Genomic DNA, 20777 nt, shown 5'->3' on the forward strand with positions numbered 1-20777 from the left:
TCTAATTTTTGTCCCTCATAAACATGCAGTCTTTAAAGGAGTCCTTCTACGTTGTCTTCTTTGTCTTCCCTTGTCAGATGGCCAGAAACCTGCTGTCTGTACAGCATGGTCAAGGTGAATCTTTAGCACTTTAAATCTTGAATTGTGATATTCTAGAACAAAGTGTGATCTTACAGTGTCTCGTGTAACCAGCATGTTTTATTGAAATCTAGTTTTGCATTTGGGAATCTTTACATTTACTGCAGAAGAATGTTTCAGCATTTCTTAAAAATGGTTTTTTAGCTGTTACAAAAGATCAATAAGGTCAGAATAGAAGAAAGTATTTGACATCACGAGCGATCGTGTTATCTGATTACTGAAGTCCTGAACTGAAATACACCTCTGTTTGTGTGTGCACGCGCGTGCGTGCGTGTGTGTGTGTCTGAGTGTGTGTATTGATCTGGGTTTTCTTTTCACGTCTCTCTCTCTCTCTCTCTCCCATTCGCTGATTTTGCTTAAGCATATGGAGTTTTGGCTCATTAGCAAGTATTACAGATTATGGTTCACAGATTATGATTACATAAGTATAAAAACAAAGATCATAAACATTTAAAAACATGCAATGCCTTGTAAACACACAATAAGCCCTTACACACACACAGACATGCACGCGCACACACACACACACTAATCCTGCTCCCCCCCTTCAAAGAGGAAATGATTCAGAAGAGGAAAGAATCCTCCAGAAGAGCAATGATATCAGAGATACTTAAGATTGCAGAGAAGAGAGAAGATTATGTCAGGATGGTTAGTATGTGTATGAGTTTTACAGCTGAAATTCTACTTGATAAATACAAATTTCAACTTCAAAACCTTTAAAACATCATCATCAATTGTCTCACCTCGACCCCTTTGTCCTGACTGTCTGGAGGGGTTTCACCTGTCGCACTGCTCTGATCTCTGCTGGAGGTGACAGACAACTGCCTCTGCAGACGCAACACCTCCTTCTGAGACTCCTTCAGGAGGCGCTCAAAGTCACTCACTCCCACAGGACCCTGAAACAAAGAGAGACCGAGAGAGAGACATCAACACAGAGCACTGACTTTTTGTTTACAGGCTACATTTATATAAAACCTGAACGGTTTAAAAGCAGTAATATAAAGCTTGTACTTTTGGTAACACAAAATATATGAATTATTCTGTAGAAACCGTATAAACAGTTAGCAGTATTCTTCAGAAGCACTGAGAGGAGTATACAGCCAAAGAAAAAATCAAGAGACCATTCCAAATTTTAAAAGCAGCATTTCTAGATGTATTGTGGCCCGTGTCTGTTGAATTTCAACAAAATCAAACCTCAGGAGCGACAAAGTCATCCAACAGCAACGTGAAAGACTGACAGCATGAAAACTGTGATCAAAACCCAGGTTATCACATAAAAGTTTCACTTTCTGCAAAAAATGCAAATGGAAACAATATTTTTATTAAAAACGATCAACACATACCTATAGACAGTACATTAAGAAAAACTGAAAATGGTCTCTTCATTTTTTCAGCGGCTGTATGTTTCAAAGTTTCAAAATAAAGCGAGACAGGTGCAGTTTACGCCTGGTCACGACTCAACATTTCTCCAGCAGGGGGCGACAACAGTCGTGATAATAAAAGGGCATGTGGGACCTAACAACTAACTTGCATAAGCAACTAAATGATTTATATACTGCAAACATCTGACCAAGCAGAAATGTTGCAAAGTTTATGAAAAACATCATGAAATCTTTGTTGTGTGTGTTTGTGTATATTGTGCATGTTGTCTGTACAGGCTACTGTGTTGTGTGTGTCGAGCACCTTCCCCGGCCGCAGTCGCGCTTCCAGTCGTCTGCAGTCGAGCTGCAGTGATGCGATCTGTTTGTCTTTACATAGAAGCGTGTCAGCGTGCTGCGCCAGGTCTCTGGCTCTCTGACGGGCAAACGCACGCTTGTACTGCTCCACTGCACCCGCTCTCACAGGCATGGGGGAATTTACCTGTTTACAGCACACAGAGAGAATTTAAGACAAACTGGAGTCGAGCTGTCAATCAAAACATTCCACCAATCATAACACAGATTACAGTAACAAATGTAATACAATGACCACATTTTTACTAGCAGATTTGTTATTTAAATCATTCAACTATACATTCTGTGAAAGTTGTGAAACGTGTAATTAATATAAAACAATTGATAAATGATCTTTTATGTCTTTATAACTATAAAGCTACTGACTAAAGATATTACTGATGCTAACTTTTTAATAACTTATAAATTATTTTCATCTTTGAGGATGCTCCCAAACTATTTATAATGGGCTATAAAAAAAGCATGATTTTAACGTCGCTATTTATAAACTTGAAAAAAGATCTTGAAATAAATGTGGAGTGACCGTGTGTGTGTGCGCGTCACAGACAGACAACAGGTGTCACGCTGTCACCATTACCCATGAGCACCAGCGAGTTGACAGGTGGCCGCACAGGTGGATTAGAGTTTCAGCGTAACACACACATGAAATGACCCGGACAAACTTTCTGTCCAAACTCTTAAACACACACACACGCACGCACGCACGCGCACGCGCACACACACGCACGCACGCGCGCACGCGCACACACACGCACGCACGCGCGCACACGCACACACACGCACGCACGCGCGCGCGCACACGCACACACGCACGCGCACGCACACACACACACGCGCACACACACACACACACACAATTTGACGTCATCCATTTCTCATCTACATTGTGGGTCTTTTCATCTTGTGTTATATGAAGGTAAATCTCATTGTAAACAAAAAAATCTTTAATGTTTCTACTGTAAATATCCATGGCGATTCGGGACAAAAGACTTTTGCTGTTCAAACAACTATTCATAAAGCTCAGAGTCTGGTTTGGGTTGGACTGAAAGAGTGCAAACACTGGGTGTGTGCATCACATGGCCACTGAATTACTGGTCTCAGTTTTCAGCGGAAGAAAGATCAGACAGACAAAATGCCACAAAAGCACTTGAATATTGATTTGACAGTCTTGTTAAATTAGATCTTGTATGGTTTTAGAAGACTTGCATGAGAATATGTGTGTGTTTATGATGCTGTTGACATGTACTTTCAATGAATGGCCAATTTTTATTGTGAACATTCTGCTAAACATGGGGATGACTGTAGAATGCTCATTTTATGGACTGACAACTGAAACCTGTTTAAATAGTTAAATTCCAATGTTAGTACATCCACAAGAAACTCGTCCAATATAAAAAAGGAAAAAAAGGTGCAGAATAACTTCTCACCACTTTCAGGTTGGCCTCCTGCAGTTTGCGAGCTCTCTCTTCCAGACGCTTGGCGATGATGGCGAGTTCTGTGTTCTTCTTTCTCAAGCGCTTCACCTTCTCCTCTGTCTCTGGAGAACTGCTCTTCCTCTGAGAAAAGAGAGAGACAGAGAACAAGAGTTGGAGAGGCTCAACGACAGATCACAAGTGAAATACAGAATGAAATGTTTAACGACATTAATGTGATCAATCTTCACATTTCTGTCCCAACAGCATGTCTGACAGTAATATTCATTAAAGCAAAGTTATTCAGAACACATTTTTGACTTTATTTTCATGTCTTGCATTATCATTTTAATAATTATTAATAACATAATAACTTCCATTGACACAAACTATTACATATGTATTCTTTAATACATTCTTTAATGTATTTTATAATTTTTAAGTTCTTTTTCATGATTATATCTTTTTTATTTCTATATTATATCTTTATTTAATGCCTGTTTGCTCTCTGTTCCGTCCACACTGTGTTTTCTGTACAGCTGCCTTGCAACAATGCAAATCTGAGAAAAGCACTTTAAAAATAAACTTGACAGTTCACCCAAAAATGAAAATTCGGTCATCATTTCCTCGCCCTCTTGTCATTTCAAACCTTTATGACTTTCTTACTTCCGCAGAACACAAAAGAAGATATATTTAAAGAAAGTCGGTAACCGGACCCCATTCACTTCTATTGTATGGACACAAAACCAATGCGTGTGAATGGTGTCCAGTTAAAAACATTTTTCAAAATATCTTCTGTTGTGTTCTGCGGAAGATAGAAAGTCACACAGGTTTGAAATGACAAGAGGGCGAGTGAATGATGACAGAATGTTTATTTTTGGGTGAACTATCACTTCAAGATGAACTTGGCGCATAGGCAAATCAAAGTAAAGTAATAAAATGACATGTGCTTAATTATACAAGATAGGAAAAAGCATCCCAGATGAAAACATAATGTACATACCGAATGTACCACAATAATCTAGGCTTAAAACAAGCCTGCTATTAAAAACTATATTAAACAACAATGACAACAAATCTGACAAGCTCATCTGCAAACTGACACAAAACGTTTTCATTTTAATAAGATATATTGGATAGTCATTGTATAACACTTAAATAACAATTAAATAACACTTCTATATATATATATATAAATATATATATATAAAAATGATATCATCCCTTTATAAATATAAATGTATAAACCTGGCCCATCCTAAGAGCTAAGAGAATCAGATGATGTTCACGGTGACAAAGGGACTCACCAGGATCTTGTTCTCCTCTCTGAGGTTGTTGCAGGTCTTCTCCGTCTCCTCCAGAGCTCGTAGAAGCTCCGAGTTCTGCCGCACGAGAAAACCATAATCCCTGCCGCTCTGATGGACACATACAGGAGAAGAAAGTGAGTCTGGATGAACACATGCAACCATTAGTGCTCGACCCCAAACATTTATCACAGCGTCTATATCGTCTCGGCTTAATTCATCTGCTGAGACAGCAAGAGAATAAAAGACAGACAGATCTACAGCAGAATGCTGAGGAAAGCAACAATTCTGATGACAAACAAAATGCTCATACAAAGTACGGAAAACAAAACAAATAAAAATCTAATACACCATATGGCTTGAGACCCAACTGATTTATAGTCTGCGAGATGAACATCAGAAGTCATTAGTTTAAAAACGTTTCGCTGTATTTTTGTCATGTGCTTTGCATTTCTCCTCAGTTCAGACCCTCGGCCCTCTGGCTGAGTGTAAAGGGTGACAGCTTTGATTTTACACACTGCTGCCCGCAGTCGAGCATGTGGGTTTTCATTCCTGTAATGCCAGCTGGTGTCATTTCAGGAATGGGCAGGGGGTGGCTTCTTTGCTTTCAGTATGAAATCATTTGGCACTGACGGACAATTAAAAGATGTACATTTGAATAGTTCTTAAGGTAGCTGTATCATCAAGGGCTTGTGTAATGATGAGTGGCCAAATATAAAGCGAATGACATTTAGATAGCATTACATAGAAACGCACACATAGACAGACAGACACATTCACACATACACACATCGCCATCTTCATAACCTCAAGGACAAAGGCAAGCAGCCAATTCCAACATGACCAGGAACGGTTGCCGAAATATTCAAAAGACACAGACAAACAGTCAAGATGCCAGATAGACAGGAAGTTCCGATGACACAGACAGGAAGTAAAGATGTTTTTTCTTTCAGAGCATCACATCAGTGGAAACCATACCACAATCCATCAGAGAGCGTACATTATTTCATTTGTTTAAGTATAATTTTAAGAAATGGCTTCTGTATAATTAAAAATGTGAACACTGAAGTGGTCCCTTTTAATATTGTTATATTTCTATTTTATTGCCGTTTTACTGTTTCTTAAAATCTAAAGTTATATTTGTGATCTTAAATCATTTGCATTTTAAAGATAAGTCTCATTTCTCTTTGTCAATCATTTTATGTAAAGCACTTTGAATTGCTCTTGTGTATGAAATTTGGGTACATTTACATCCATGGATGTTTATTAACGTACACGGTCTCTTTTGAATTCAACAATAAACAACAACAATATAGTCCTATTAAAAATATAACTTGCTTTTCTCACTCAATTGGCTAATACTTTTTTCTTATTTGAAACAAATCTAACAGAATAAAAACAACAACTCTTACAACAGTTTCAAATTATATTTCATCCGATTCTTGATCTATCAAATGTACCTTCGGTTATACAATCAAACTGCATTGGTTACAGTAGCTCACTTAACTGTGACATGATTGACGGGGTCATCCCTCTACGGGACTGTTAGATAAGATTGATGTCTTCTCATTACTGAGGCTTTTGCGGTGGATGCTCATCGTCCTTTTGTGCCGATTATTGATTGGCTGAGCTGTTTGCCACTGCCAAGAATCTCTATTAAACTCATCTCTATTATTAACTTTCACTTCCACCATAAGAGAGTCAGCAGGGGTTTGTCATCTGCAAGTACGCCTTCATTTGATTTGGTCAGAATAATGTAGACAAAAGGACCCCTCAAGAGAGATATCTACTGTAGCTAGGTCATATTAATTGTAACAGTCCATATTAACAATTACAGCTGATAATCTAACACGTATGAATTTGTTGTTACTTTCAGAAACACACACAGAGACATCATTCTCTCTCTCTTTCTCTCTCGCTCTCTAATCAACGTAGATGCAAACAGAGATAATTGTTGACTGCGTGCTGTTTCCAAACACACCCTGACCCAGCGACCAGCCCGGAAGCGGTTTCCATGGCGATGCTGTTTTGAAGCCAGCATGGTCCATTTCAGCTAAAGGCCATCGAGTTTGTTTCTCTGGGGAAATAACATTAACAAACACGTAATGAATGAAACACATGGTGACCCCAGCGACACAGGTGGAACTGTTCTCAGCTCAGTTAAAACTGTCTCCTCATCTACACGCAAATGCTTCGGGGCTCTTTTGTAACAGTGTGTCGGCCTCCGGGGTTACTGAAACAAAGACTCCGCGCCATTAACAAATTACACCATGTCAGCCAAGAACTCTATGGGAAGTAAATTACGCAGCCAGAACTCTAACAAAAGTCTGTCTGAGTGAATCTGGGCTCATAATTGCAGCATATTGTGCGTGACTCACCACGCTTGATGGTATAAATGATCAAATACTCATGATTAAAGAAGCGAACAGTATGAAATGACGGCAAAATGTGGAGCTAATAAATGAAACGCAATGAAATAACCAGTCTTACACTATGAGTAACTGTAATGGTGATGCTTAAAGGTCCAGTGTGTAATTTTTGGAGGATCTATTGACAGAAATGCAATAACTATGTCTTGAGAGGTGTTTTTATTACCTTAGAATGACCTATTTCTATGTAAATACACCGTGGGTCCCCTTACATGGGATTCGCCATGTCGTTTCTACAGTGGCCCTAAACGGACAAAATGCTCTACAGAGCGCGTTTTGTAAATATGTTATCTCCTTGTTGAAAAGAAGGAGAAGAAAAGCAAAGAAGCGAAAACGTAACGACATCTTTGTCCTGTGAGAGCTGCCGTAGTGCTTCGAAAGGGAGGGGTGGAGGGAGCCATTGGTTGTAATTCTCACCCTCACCACTAGATGCCGCAAAAATCTCCACATCACTCCTTTAACTTATAAAAAACAACTACACCACAATAGCTTCATACCAACAGCGACATCAGGAACACGCACACTCTTTCTCTTCTCTTCTCTTCTTAAATTACAGGAAATATGAACGGGTCTCGGGTCACAGGAAAACACACACCTCAGCGTTTTACAGCCGAGCTGCCGACATCAGACCCCAGAGATGAGAAACACAGAGCAGACCGTCTGCTCACAGAACAATAAAACTCTACAGAGACGTCCTGTACGCTTCAGACTTTACAAAACACAAAGACGCAAGAATCCAACTTCTTTATTACAGTGGCTTCTTGAAACAGATGAATTATTTCAGTGGGTTTTTGTGCAGGCTCATTAAGCTGAAGTTGTACTTTCTGTTTCTGTCTTCTAAAAAAGAAACTGAATAAGAAGAAAGTTTGCTGCTTCTGGTACGTCTAGGATCACTATTATTGCTGTTGTTTGTAGTTTACAGTCAGTGTTTAAAAAAAAAAAGCGTCTGCCAAATGAATAAATGTCAATATAAACATTAAACTAAACTGTAAAAAACTGAGATTGTTGCATAAAAATCATTTTGGAACATTTCCTAAATACATTATTACTGTTGTATTGCTTAAAAGTGAATATTGGTTTCTTTGCAGTATTTGTGGTCTCAAAAAATACAGAGAACCTTTTCTGTTATTTTCACCTGTTTTCATTTTCTGCAAATACAGTACATGCAAATAGACACAATATTTTTATTTGATTTTGGGAGAAATTTTGTTAGTAGTTCATTGAATGAAACAAAATAGACAATTTTACCTAAAGACATACCTATAATTACAGTAGTAAATTCATAAAACCGGAAATAATTTTGAAATGGTCTCTTAATTTTTCCGCAGCTGTACATGCTAATGTACACTAATGTGTTCATGGACACCTCATAATGATATATGGTTGTAATTTGATAGACAGTCGTGCACGGTTACGATAAGACCACACATGTCCTATGAGCAGACAACAGAGCTCTTTATATTCATCACCGACTCAAAATGTCTCTACTCAAGCAAAACACGTCCTTATATTTCACTGCCATTTAATGGCCACACAGCATCCGTCTAAAGCGGCAGAATATAAATTAGGATTACATATTACAGTCTGAGCGAGCGTCTACGGATCAAAACCCCCATGTCAACAATTCTCACATCTGCATAACAATGAGTCGCGGCGTGTTTTGATCCATCATCATCATCATGGATTTTTCCTAGAAACTCCAGAATCCCCCCCTCCCCTCGAGGGAATTCCTATCAAGGACGGTATTCCACATCCGGACCGTCAGAATGCCTTCAGTTGGCTGGAAGGAGAGAAATTTCATTTCTCCATCTAAATTGGATCTGGAGTGGAGCTCTTCTCCTGTGGGCGAATGAGATGGTGAGATCTGAAGAGACGCAGGCACCACACAATCGTCTGAACAAAAGAAATGTCTGAACACTGAAGAATTTAATTCATTTAAAAGAGTGATTGAATTTGAGGAAGCCCAATAAAGCCTATCCTGACTTTAAAGACGTCCTGTTATTATTTAATGCTGAAAACATGCCCTTCAAACATAAAAGAAATATATATGGATGTCCTAGTAATGGTCTCTTGTTCCGACCGTGATGTGACAGTAAAACTAAACTACATTACACAACAGAAGAGAAAGACAGAGGATTTTTTTCTCATACAGAATAATGTGTACTTCAGAAATGCTCATATTGTTTACACATGTCCTCAGATTTTATCAACTGTAAAACAATACAGTCAGTGCTTTAGATTAGATTTTAACAAGTGAAAAGAAGCACTAGAAAACAATTAACAGAATGCATTGTATGCCTATACGTCTAATGTACTATTTTGTGCAGAACAAACTGTTAATATATCTCATCCCACAATGCATTGTGATGTTATCGGACTCATTATTTCATGAGAAAAGATATTATTGCACAAAACTGTATTATGCAAAGCGTAAAATGCAATGTTGATCACTCATGAATTAAACATGCTGTAACATCGCAAGTAATCCAGGCAGGAAGCGGATCCACGTGCAGTAAAACGTTAAATGAAATAATCCAGGACAAATTACAAACCAAGGTAATCCATACACTGAACGAAGCCTAAAACAAAGACCGACACCAGACAAAGGAAACACAAGGGTTTAAATACACTGGGGTAACAAAGGAAACAAGAAGCACCTGGGAAAACTAATTAACAAGAAAAACTACAAAGGACTACAAACATGGCACGCAACAGGAAGTAACATAAAAGTCCAAAATAACAGGGGAACACAGACTGGGATTGTGACGCATGCAATGCAGTGAAGTACCCATTAAACCAGTGGCGATCGGTGCCTCCTCTTCAGGGGAAGCAGGAATTCAAAATACGTGTTCAGCGCTTCACGTTAACCTATGTGCATCACGCATCATGTCAAAATACGTGCCTGCTGCAGATGCGTCGAAAGGGTTTATGATAGAAGAGACGCTCGCGTTCAGAAGACACTACGTTAACACTTAACTCTGATTACACACGAGACTAAGCGAGTATCTAGCAAACGCGAGCGTCTCTTTTATTAAAAACCCTTTCGACGCGTCTGCAGCCGGCACGTATTTTGACATGACGTGACACACACATGACGGGCTAAATACATGTTTTGTCGAGCTTCGCATTACTGCTTCCCCGGAAGAGGAGTCACGGATCTCCACTGCATTATACATACTGTTTTGCATAGTATTTAAAAAATGAAACAGAATATGGGTAGTTCAGAAATATATTTGGCATGTGTCCTTTGGTGTGACATAGCAAAAATGTATTAAATGTAATGTAAATGTAAAAAAAAGTATTTTATATATATATTTTTTACATTTTTTATATATTTTATATTATGAATATTTATATAAAGTAGCATAAGAGAGATTTATCTTCTTTGTTTGTTTGTTTTTAGCCAGTTAAAGGGACAGTTTACCTAAGAATAAAAATTCTGTCATCGTTTACTCACCCTTGAGTTGTTCCAAACTGTATACATTTCTTTGTAAATTAATGATGAACACAGAGAAAGATATTTGGAAGAATGCTTGTAACCAAACAGTGGTCACGACGGACTACCATAGTAGGAAAAACGACAATGGTAGTCAAAAGTGCCCCAGAACTGTTTGCTTTCATACATTCTTCAAAATGTTGTATTCAACAGAACGAAGAAATTGAGAAAGCAAAATTTCCTACTATGGTAATCAATGGTGGCCATGCAAGAACTGTTTGGTTATAAGCATTCTTCCAAATATATTTCTCTGTGTTCATCAGAACAAAGAAATTTATACAATTCATACAGAAATTGTAACTCTCTTTACTATCTTATGTCAAATTACACTAGAATATTTTTAGTTTAATTATACATTTAGCACAAATGATTCATTTCAGCACTTGAAATAACAGCTTAACCAGGAGACTAGTGAAAAATCCTCAACATCACGCACACACCGTACAAACGCGCACCACACACAATAAAATAAATCATCCTCCTCCGCAAACAGTCAGATCTCTGAGCCACTAAACCATTTCATTACAAAATCTGGTTGAGAGCAATTTCCAAACTGTGCTGTATTACTGTACATTTGGTCTTTTTACCAAAGAAACACTCAAGCACAAGAGCTGATGTGTGAAACAGCTTAATTTAATAATTAATGCACACATGTAATTGATGCATGATGCTATAAAATGCTGTCTAGGTAGGCAGCTCACCAGCTATAAAACGAAATGAAAGCCGTGCAGTATTGATGCAGAGGGGTTACAGCCGCACTGGGGGGATAATAAACCTCAGCCACCCAAAACTCATCTATAAGTCATAAAGAAAGACCCTGCTGCCGGCGTCCCTCCTGAGGACTGTCACGGATTCAGAGGCGTCCGTCACCTGACTGTGTGTGTGTGTATAAGAACAAAGACATCTCATCTGATATTTCTCCATCCCATTTCATCCCATCACGCGCACACACACACGCACGCACGCACACACACATACTTGCATATGTGGTTTACGAGGACTCTCCATAGACGTAATGATTTTTATACCGAACAAACTGTATATTCTATTCCCTAACCCTAACCCCTAACCCTAATATCACATAAAACCTTTGTCTTTTTTTCTTTTTAAAAAATTATCATTTAGTATGTTTTTTATATTTTAGTTTTTAAGTATTTTAGTTTACGAGGACACAGGAAGTGTCCCCGTAAACCATGTTTATGTTGTTATACACATGTCATTACACAGATTTGTGTCCTCATAATAACCATGTATACAAGCACGTGCGCACACACACACACACATGCACGCGCGCACACACACACACGCACACACCCTTTATCTGTTGTCTTCCCTCAGGCACTTATGATGCTTCACACTGAAGAGGATGAACTTCAGAAAGCTCAAGATTACACCATCTCCTCTGACACACAAACACACAGTCAGACGGGTGTCAGTCATTGCTGTATGGATGGAAAGAAGCGCAGTGTTGTTGGTCACTCACAATAAAATTGTACAAGCAGAAATGAACAAACACACAAAAGAAAGACTATTAAAACCACACGTTCACATTTATAGACTGAAGCGAGCAGCAGACACAAAGAGCGACTACAACAAAACATGACAGACGTCTGTCTGGAACTGAAGGTCACTGGTGATAATGACATGTTTAGACTTTGTTATTGACTCGCTGCATCAGAATGCATTTACAGTAACAGCAATGAATGTCAAAACACTTCACTTCTGACCCTTTAAAACCACAGAAATCTATGACTGATAAAAGCAGGCTCACAATAAATAAGGGCAAGTACATGATTATTATTTTGGGTTAACTATTCTTTTAATATTGTACTTTACCACGATTCACTACTGACGCAGAGTTTGTTAAATGAAAGGTTCAGTGGGCCGGTCACCAAGTTATCGTGGATTTAAATAAACGGGCTCATTCCTCCAGAAGCTCTTTAAACCGAATTCAAATCCATATTATGATAATGAATGACGTACTGTATGACCCCATCAAACCGAATAAATCCAACCGCCGGGCACAGCAGACGATAATTTAGTTATTACTGCAGTCCATGAATCATAATCACAAGCAAATATAAAGCAAATAGCACAGACACTTCTTAAATAATGACTGATTTGCACTGACACACACACATTCATACACGTGCATTCACACACACGGTTCAAGCAACGAACTCGGTGGTCTTTGTGTTCTCTTGAAAGAGCATATACGCATTGTTCACTGTGCGCTTTTACATAAATGCTCAGAGATATGCCAACGATAAATAATCGCCAATTCACAATAAGCAGAGCTGAAGCTGTTGGCAAGACATGAGCAGTCTGACGGCTGTCACAAACCAAACCAAGTCTATTTCTATCTTTCATGGTCTGTCTAAACCCATCTCGCACACATATGCTGACCCCAGACCCCCGGCTGATTCACACGCACATATGTCAGAGAACCCCGGACATCACCCACACTGAGAGGTTAATGTCACCGTCACAGCTGGACATACAGATGAATTTCAATGACTCATATATACAGTATGTGACAGTAGCGTGGCAGGCGACACGTGAAAAGTGTGACATGAAAGCACACTTGAAACTTGAAATATTATGCACATAGTTTAAAGACACAGGTCATCAAACCAACAGCAGCTCTGATATTTAACCGCAACCCCACACCCCGTTTGCCCTTCACCTCTTTTTGAGAGCTCTTTTGAGGGATTTCTTACATTTCCTAACCTAAATAATGAAGTAATGATACAGTAACTGATGCGAGTCATTATTCACAGCTGCGGCTCTTAACAGATCAACAGATCAAGAAATGACAATTATTTCACTTATTTCATTTTACTGTTGCAACAATAACCTCGGTAACCAAAGTATTTCGCTAGAACCTGCGATCAATATACTGTAAGGAATTCACATGGACAAGTTCGGTCCTTTAATCTAATAAAGACGACCCCTGCTGAACCAAAATAAAGCAGATCACACAAATAGCTCCATTTACACAGGAGCGTGTCATTTCCCAAAATGTATCAGTTCTCAGCAGTTGTGACGCCCACGGAGCTGTCAATCACACATACCAGACTCCTTCATCACTGTCAACAAAGAGACTGCCAACAACGACACCATCATCATCATCATCCTTCAAACGCTGTCAGACCCACGGCTGATGTATTTACATTTATAATGATGAGATGTATTTACATTTATAATGATGAGATGTATTTACATTTATAATGATGAGATGTATTTACATTTATAATGATGAGATGTATTTCTGCTCCAACCCCTCTGAAAGCGTCTGAGGACCAAATGACTGCAACTCAACCGTCTCACAAACAGCGAGTTGGTTTTACCACGGTTTATGAATACTGAGATTGCTTTTGCTGGGGGTAGGAACAGAATTCAGCTTACTTCATTTCAAAAAGTATGAAACAACAAACTGTACAATACAAACATCTTTATTAGAAAAATCAACTCTTAACTCTAACCTGTGCAAATAACAAAGAGGCAGAACTCATTGACCATCTGTGTCTGGTCTTATTGTGCAATTCCTTTGAGAATACCATTATTGCCCATTACTGTGTGTACGGTCCGCGTGTAGGAGAGAAATATCACCAAATGTCACAGCAAGATCCTGAGTCTCAGTACAGGCGGTCAGCACAGATGTGAACAATCTTTACAGAATACTGATGCATTATGGGAGTCCCAGCAGCACCGTCTGAATTAATGTGGGGTTAAATGAGCCTCTAATGGGACAGAGAGAGACAGATAAAGACAAAGCTACATACAGCCACTGAAATTAATTTAACAACATTTGTACATGAAACGCTGGCAAAATCCCAGCAAAGATGCTTCACGATTGTTTAAGAAACAGAAAATGGGGGGTTCGTCTCAATAACTTAACAAACGCGGAGAATATTCGAGCATTTAATCTTCCCCAACGGACAGCACGAACGCAAACCTCTGATTAATAATCACCGCCTGCGCAGGCACAGTGCCAACCAGCAGACACAAGCCAACAACATATTACCCATGAGTCTACGGTGAGATGATAGCAGCGGCGGTTTTTCTCATCTGCTTACTACTAACACGTATTCCCACTACAGCCATAATAGACCAGATTAATTTAAGAGTTTCATCAACTTACACCCTATAATGACCTTTTATGGGTCACGGGTGGGCAGAGTATCCACATGTTGACGCTACATTACGACCCGAGTGTGTATTCTGTCTCACAATGTGATTATATAAAATTCCACTCATGCACTACACGAGACGCATAACCAATCAGACAGCGTCACGGCAGGACGGTCGCAGACACAACACATTCTTCAACGGATGGCGCTATTGTCACCAAACTGGCTTTCCCAATTGAATTCTCTCCGCCTCTCGTGCGTGTGTGCCTTCTTGTCTAGTAAGGATATTGGTGGCTCATGTGAGGTCAGAGATCAAGAATAAAGAAAATGAGAGTGACAAAACCAAGAGGTCAGGTGATCCATCTTGACCCACCTTCTCATCGACCCTCATCACATCACACTCATAACACATCAGTCACCCCTTAATATGAAAAAAAAGCAAAAATCTTGTTAACAGTAAATATAACACTGACGCATTAAACGTGTAAAAAGGACCGAAAAATAAATTTCATCATTTACTCATCCTCATGTCATTGCAAATCTGTATGACTTTCTTTCGTCTGCAAAACACAAAAGAAGACCTTTTTAAGAATGTTGGTGACCAAAACAAAATTGACCCCCATTGATGGGCACAAAACCACATTTCTCAAAATATCTTTTTATGTTCTGCAGAAGTAGATCACAAAGGTTTTTTAATGAAATAAGGATGATTAAATTACGATAGAACGTTTTACTTTAGGATGAAACATCCCTTTGCATTTTTAATATAACAATATCCATTAATCCAAGGATCACCCACACATCATGTACTGTTTAAACAGACATAACTACAAGTTCTTCTGATTCAAATGATCATAAATTCAACTTTACAATATTCTAAATAAACTAGACACAGACACCCCATAAACAACTATTGTGTGAATGCAACTTTAAACACTGTCTCCTTGTTGACTACTGTACAAAAGCACAACTGCTCAAAGAGTTCATCTTCTTTGAAGAACAATGGCCAACCTGATTTGTCCTACAATATGATCCGAACATCAGCTAAAGGTGTTATGCATTGTGAGATATGGTTTCTCTTCTTGACATCATCAGTCTTTGTGGTGAAGGTCATCAGGTCTCAGGTAATCCCTCGTGAACCATTCAAATACAGATGGACACACCCATTAAATACATCAACAGTGACTTGACGGCCTGAAGTGAAAAATAAACTTCACAAAGACAACGATCTGCATTCAGAAGCTGTGCCGCATGACCCCCGCAAGACTTCTAAGAGAGTTCACGTTCTCCGTCTCCACATTAAAAAGCAAATGAAATCAAACCTGGTCCTTCTAACTTTTCATATTAAGGTAGTTAACAAATAAATGTGTCCTATGGTGTGACAGAAAACACGTAGGAAAAAAACTAGCATAAGAGAGATTTATATTCATTGTTATATGTATATTATACATATAAATATTAATAATTTGTTTTCAATTTTTGCTATGTCACACTACAGGACACGGTATACACGTATCTGCCCAAAATGTCCACCTATATTTAGCCGACACCTAAAATGTGCTCCATTCTGTTAAAATAAAATTACTCCCATTGCATGTCCTGTTTGACTTGGAAATACATCACATGATGCGGTCAAATGGATTGTAAAAACCATTTCATATTGATTCTGAGGTTTTTTTAATTCAGGAATGTGGGAGTGAATCTACTGATCTGTGTACAGAATACAGGACACACTCAAGATGCTAAACAATAATAACCATAGCGATGCTTTGGCATCTCACAGCTGTAAGAAGAACCACAGATGTTCTTATGAATAACAGCATGCACAACAGGATGAATCATTCAGAACGACTGACAAACGCATTTATCTGCAGTGTGGATGTTTCCAGAAATACACGATTTATTCTCCCTGTGATGTTCAAAGTGTTTCACACGATCCAGTGTGTCGCTCTACAAAAACATTATTTTTAACATTTCAGACGCCTGGATTCACTGCACGGTAAACAAGTGACAGAAAAGAGTGCAGGAGACAGAAAGAAAAAAATAAAGAGCGAGAGAGGGACAGAGATCATCGAGGGATAAGTACACCACAGCGAGGCGTCTTTAATATGCATACGCTGCATTCTGAGGTGCCTTGTAAATAAATAAATAAATAAATAATGCTACAAGCTCTTTGATCTCTCTTGAAAAGAATTAAGCTGTGTGATTTTTTCATTAATGAGAAGAGCTTAAATAGCGTATGATGAGTTTGTGTGTGTATCAGGGCTGCCCCCACGGTTAGGGGGTATCACCGACTACTACACCCCTCCCTGACGCTGGATAGATTACTTTCAATCTCTCTCGCATGATTTCCTTTAGTCTGTTAGATGATGTTTTGATCACATTGAGATAACTGTGTGTTAAAATTATACAACACAATAACTTTATAGAAATATAATGATCTGAAGTATTTGAACGAAGAGTTCGTTTTCAAAATTTGATAACTCAGTTTTTAAAATTTTTCAAAAATCATGTTTTTTATTGTGCATTGCAATTAATATCAATCATACTGCAGTTGGTTTGTTTTGATTTAAGCCATTATAACTCAACAACAAAAAAATACAGCTAACTAACACAATAAAAACATGATAACATAATGAAAAACACGATTTTTGAAAAATTGTAAAAACGGAGTCATCTCATTTTGGAACCAAACTCTTCATTTGAACTATTGTTAACATGTAAATAAATGTATATAGGAGTGCAGTGTGAGCCTGAATGAGCCCAATATATAAGAGTGAAGACAAATTATCAAGTAAATCAATAAATGATGTCACGAACGCCTAAAAAACAAGAGTTCATTTACAAAAACAGATAACTAATAAAATAACTCAAAAATCATGTTTTTTTATTGTGCATTCCAAGTTAGATCGATCAAAATGCATTTGGGTTGTTTTGATTAATTAATAATAACTAAACAAATACAGCTTATTAATACAATAAAAACATCCTAACACAAAAAAACTTATTTTTGAACATTTAAAAAAACAGAGTTATGTGTTTTTTGCAAATAAACTCTTTCAATATTGAAATATTCAGAAAAAGCCAAAATGAAGTTTTATTTAGGATACTTTAAAATGTCTTATTTATTTATTGCATTTTGACATTATTTTCATGACAAACTTACATTTACATTTAGTTATTTAGCAGAAGCTTTTATACAAACTGACAAAACAAAACAGTTCATTTTAACTTACTTTATAACGCCCTTACAGATTCTCATTACTATAACGTAAAAAAAATCCTTATTACTACAATGAAATACAGTATTAAATAAAAATAAAGAATTATAATTCTCACAGTCAAAAACAAAGTAATTCATTAAAACTTAAAATAGAATACAGTTTGGAGAACTTGGAAGGATCCAAATAATTCTCAATTATCCTTAAATCTGGTTTCACTTCCCAACAAAACCTATTTCCTTTCTTTCTTTCAAATATGAGGTAAACTATGAGCCAGACATTTCTCTTGAGGTTCAGTCTGACTCATCAGAATTCTCTTTGTTGTGCTCTGTGGGCTTTTAAAGCATTCGGGGGAAACGTTTGGAGTCCTAATCAAAGTTATGGAAATTTTCCTTCAAAACTCATCCAATGCGTTCCCAAATGGGGAGAGGATGCAGTCGACTGGTCTGAAGTCAGATATCAACACACAAGGGATTCTCCCAAAGCACATCAGACAGTCAGAGGTGGGCTTCTGGGTCACGCTCAGATCTGCTCTGACAGTTCACTTCCCCAAATTTAAAAGCCCTTTTGTGGGGGATACAGAGGTGGGATGGAGGGGGGCAATGTTTTTGGGGTTGTCTGATGACTGAGCATGTATGTGTTCTGAAGTGAGAGAGCCGGAAAAACCTGCTGAGCTTTGATGACTTACAACCAGGCTGCGTATCTATAACAGCATGAAGTACGACTGACAGGGCAGTGGAACAACAGAGGATAAAAATACCACACAGAGTCACGCACACACCTGGATGAAAGCAGAGCTTTGAAGCATCGCTCCACTGGTCTTGCGACTGTGATGCAGAGTAATGTGGGTCACTGCAGTTTCTCAGAGCGCTGCAGTAAACCAGTCGCATCAGATACATGTAAAAACATCAAAACAACAAACAGGAGAACATCTTTATAATATCAACTAATACCAACTACTTCCTGGGAATCTGTGTACTATCCATCCTGAATTAAGGTGACCACATTCAGTCTGTCTATATATATATAGCCGTGGAAAGAATTAAGAGAGCATTCATTTCAAATGTACTATTTATACTAGTTATCATTTTTGTTTCATTCTGCGAAATACTAACAATACTTTTTTACCAAATTTCAATTAAAAATATTGTTTTTATTTGCATTTATCTGCAGAAAATGAGAACTGGAAAAACAGGTCAAAATAACAGAAAAGATGCTCTGTGTTGTTTCAGACCTCAAATACTGCAAAGAAAACCAGTTCATATTCACTTTTAAACAACAGTAATATTTGTACATGTATTTAGGAAAAGTTTTTAAAAAAATGTATGTGATAACCTTAAATACAATTCATGGCTAACACAGTCAAACATAACATTGATTCAGTCCTGATCAAAATCTGAAGTCCGTCAAATCTGAAAAACATGACAGCTGCTGAGTGAAAATACAGATAATGGTGAAGGAGATGCGTGCTTTAAATTGCTCTAAAATCGTTTGTGTCAAAAAGACTGAAAGAGAATTTAAAAGACAACTACTGCGTTTTTGGGAAAGCTGAAATCAATCTACTCCAAGAGCTCCAGGAGAATCACAGTGTGAAAAGAAAACCCAGATCAATACACACACTCAGACACACACACACGCACGCACGCGCGTGCACACACAAACAGAGGTGTATTTCAGTTCAGGACTTCAGTAATCAGATAACACGATCGCTCGTGATGTCAAATACTTTCTTCTATTCTGACCTTATTGATCTTTTGTAACAGCTAAAAAACCATTTTTAAGAAATGCTGAAACATTCTTCTGCAGTAAATGTAAAGATTCCCAAATGCAAAACTAGATTTCAATAAAACATGCTGGTTACACGAGACACTGTAAGATCACACTTTGTTCTAGAATATCACAATTCAAGATTTAAAGTGCTAAAGATTCACCTTGACCATGCTGTACAGACAGCAGGTTTCTGGCCATCTGACAAGGGAAGACAAAGAAGACAACGTAGAAGGACTCCTTTAAAGACTGCATGTTTATGAGGGACAAAAATTAGAGTCTGAAGGTAAAATGAGGTGAAGAGGAGAAAGAAAGAGAGCGGTCTATTTACGCGTGGCCCGAGGCGTTACATCAAAACATACAGGCCTTTAATATTACCTCAAACTGATCAAATACACTTCAAAGCCTTTTAAAATCTAACAGAACCCCGTTTCACTATAAATTAAAGACGTAACCACACACAAATCAAGCTGTTCACAAGAGGTTTAGAAAAAGAAGCAAGACTTGTCCGTATATCTCCGCTCCATTTCCTCACTATGATAAACCTGAATCTAGTGGGGAAAAAGACATGCAAAAGCTCATTATTACACTTGCTAATGCTTATAAGAAGTCACACACACCCCACGCTGTGTCTCCTGCCCCTGCATTTTAAGACCCCATCCGGACCCTGAAACACTGCTAAAGATCTGCTGGCAGAGAGAGCGATCGAGAGAGCGATTGAGACGGCGAGAGAGAGAGAGAGAGAGAGAGAGAGAGAGAGAGTCTTCCTCCTCCTCCTTCTCTCTCTCTCTCTCTCTCTCTCTCTCTCTCTCTCTCTCTCTCTCTCTCTCTCTCTCTCTCTCTCTCTCTCTCTCTCTCTCTCTCTCTCTCTCTCTCTCTCTCTCTCTCTCTCTCTCTCTCTCTCTCTCTCTCTCTCTCTCTCTCTCTCTCTCTCTCTCTCTCTCTCTCTCTCTCTCTCTCTCTCTCTCTCTCTCTCTCTCTCTCTCTCTCTCTCTCTCTCTCTCTCTCTCTCTCTCTCTCTCTCTCTCTCTCTCTCTCTCTCTCTCTCTCTCTCTCTCTCTCTCTCTCTCTCTCTCTCTCTCTCTCTCTCTCTCTCTCTCTCTCTCTCTCTCTCTCTCTCTCTCTCTCTCTCCTCTCTCTCTCT

General features: G+C 38.4%; 1 protein-coding gene across 1 annotated transcript in view; it reads right to left on the minus strand.

The window, feature by feature from the left end:
* Positions 1–20777, minus strand: part of LOC130563992 (peripheral-type benzodiazepine receptor-associated protein 1-like) — a gene marked incomplete at both ends in the record, with an annotated part of 56649 nt that overhangs the window by 24414 nt on the left and 11458 nt on the right. The window contains 4 exons of the mRNA XM_057349846.1: positions 882–1034; positions 1801–1998; positions 3299–3427; positions 4591–4698. Coding sequence (XP_057205829.1) covers positions 882–1034; positions 1801–1998; positions 3299–3427; positions 4591–4698 — 588 coding nt within the window. The remainder of the gene's footprint in view (positions 1–881; positions 1035–1800; positions 1999–3298; positions 3428–4590; positions 4699–20777) is intronic.

The sequence above is a fragment of the Triplophysa rosa genome, linkage group LG2 (assembly GCF_024868665.1).
Source record: "Triplophysa rosa linkage group LG2, Trosa_1v2, whole genome shotgun sequence".
NCBI classification, from domain to species: domain Eukaryota; kingdom Metazoa; phylum Chordata; class Actinopteri; order Cypriniformes; family Nemacheilidae; genus Triplophysa; species Triplophysa rosa.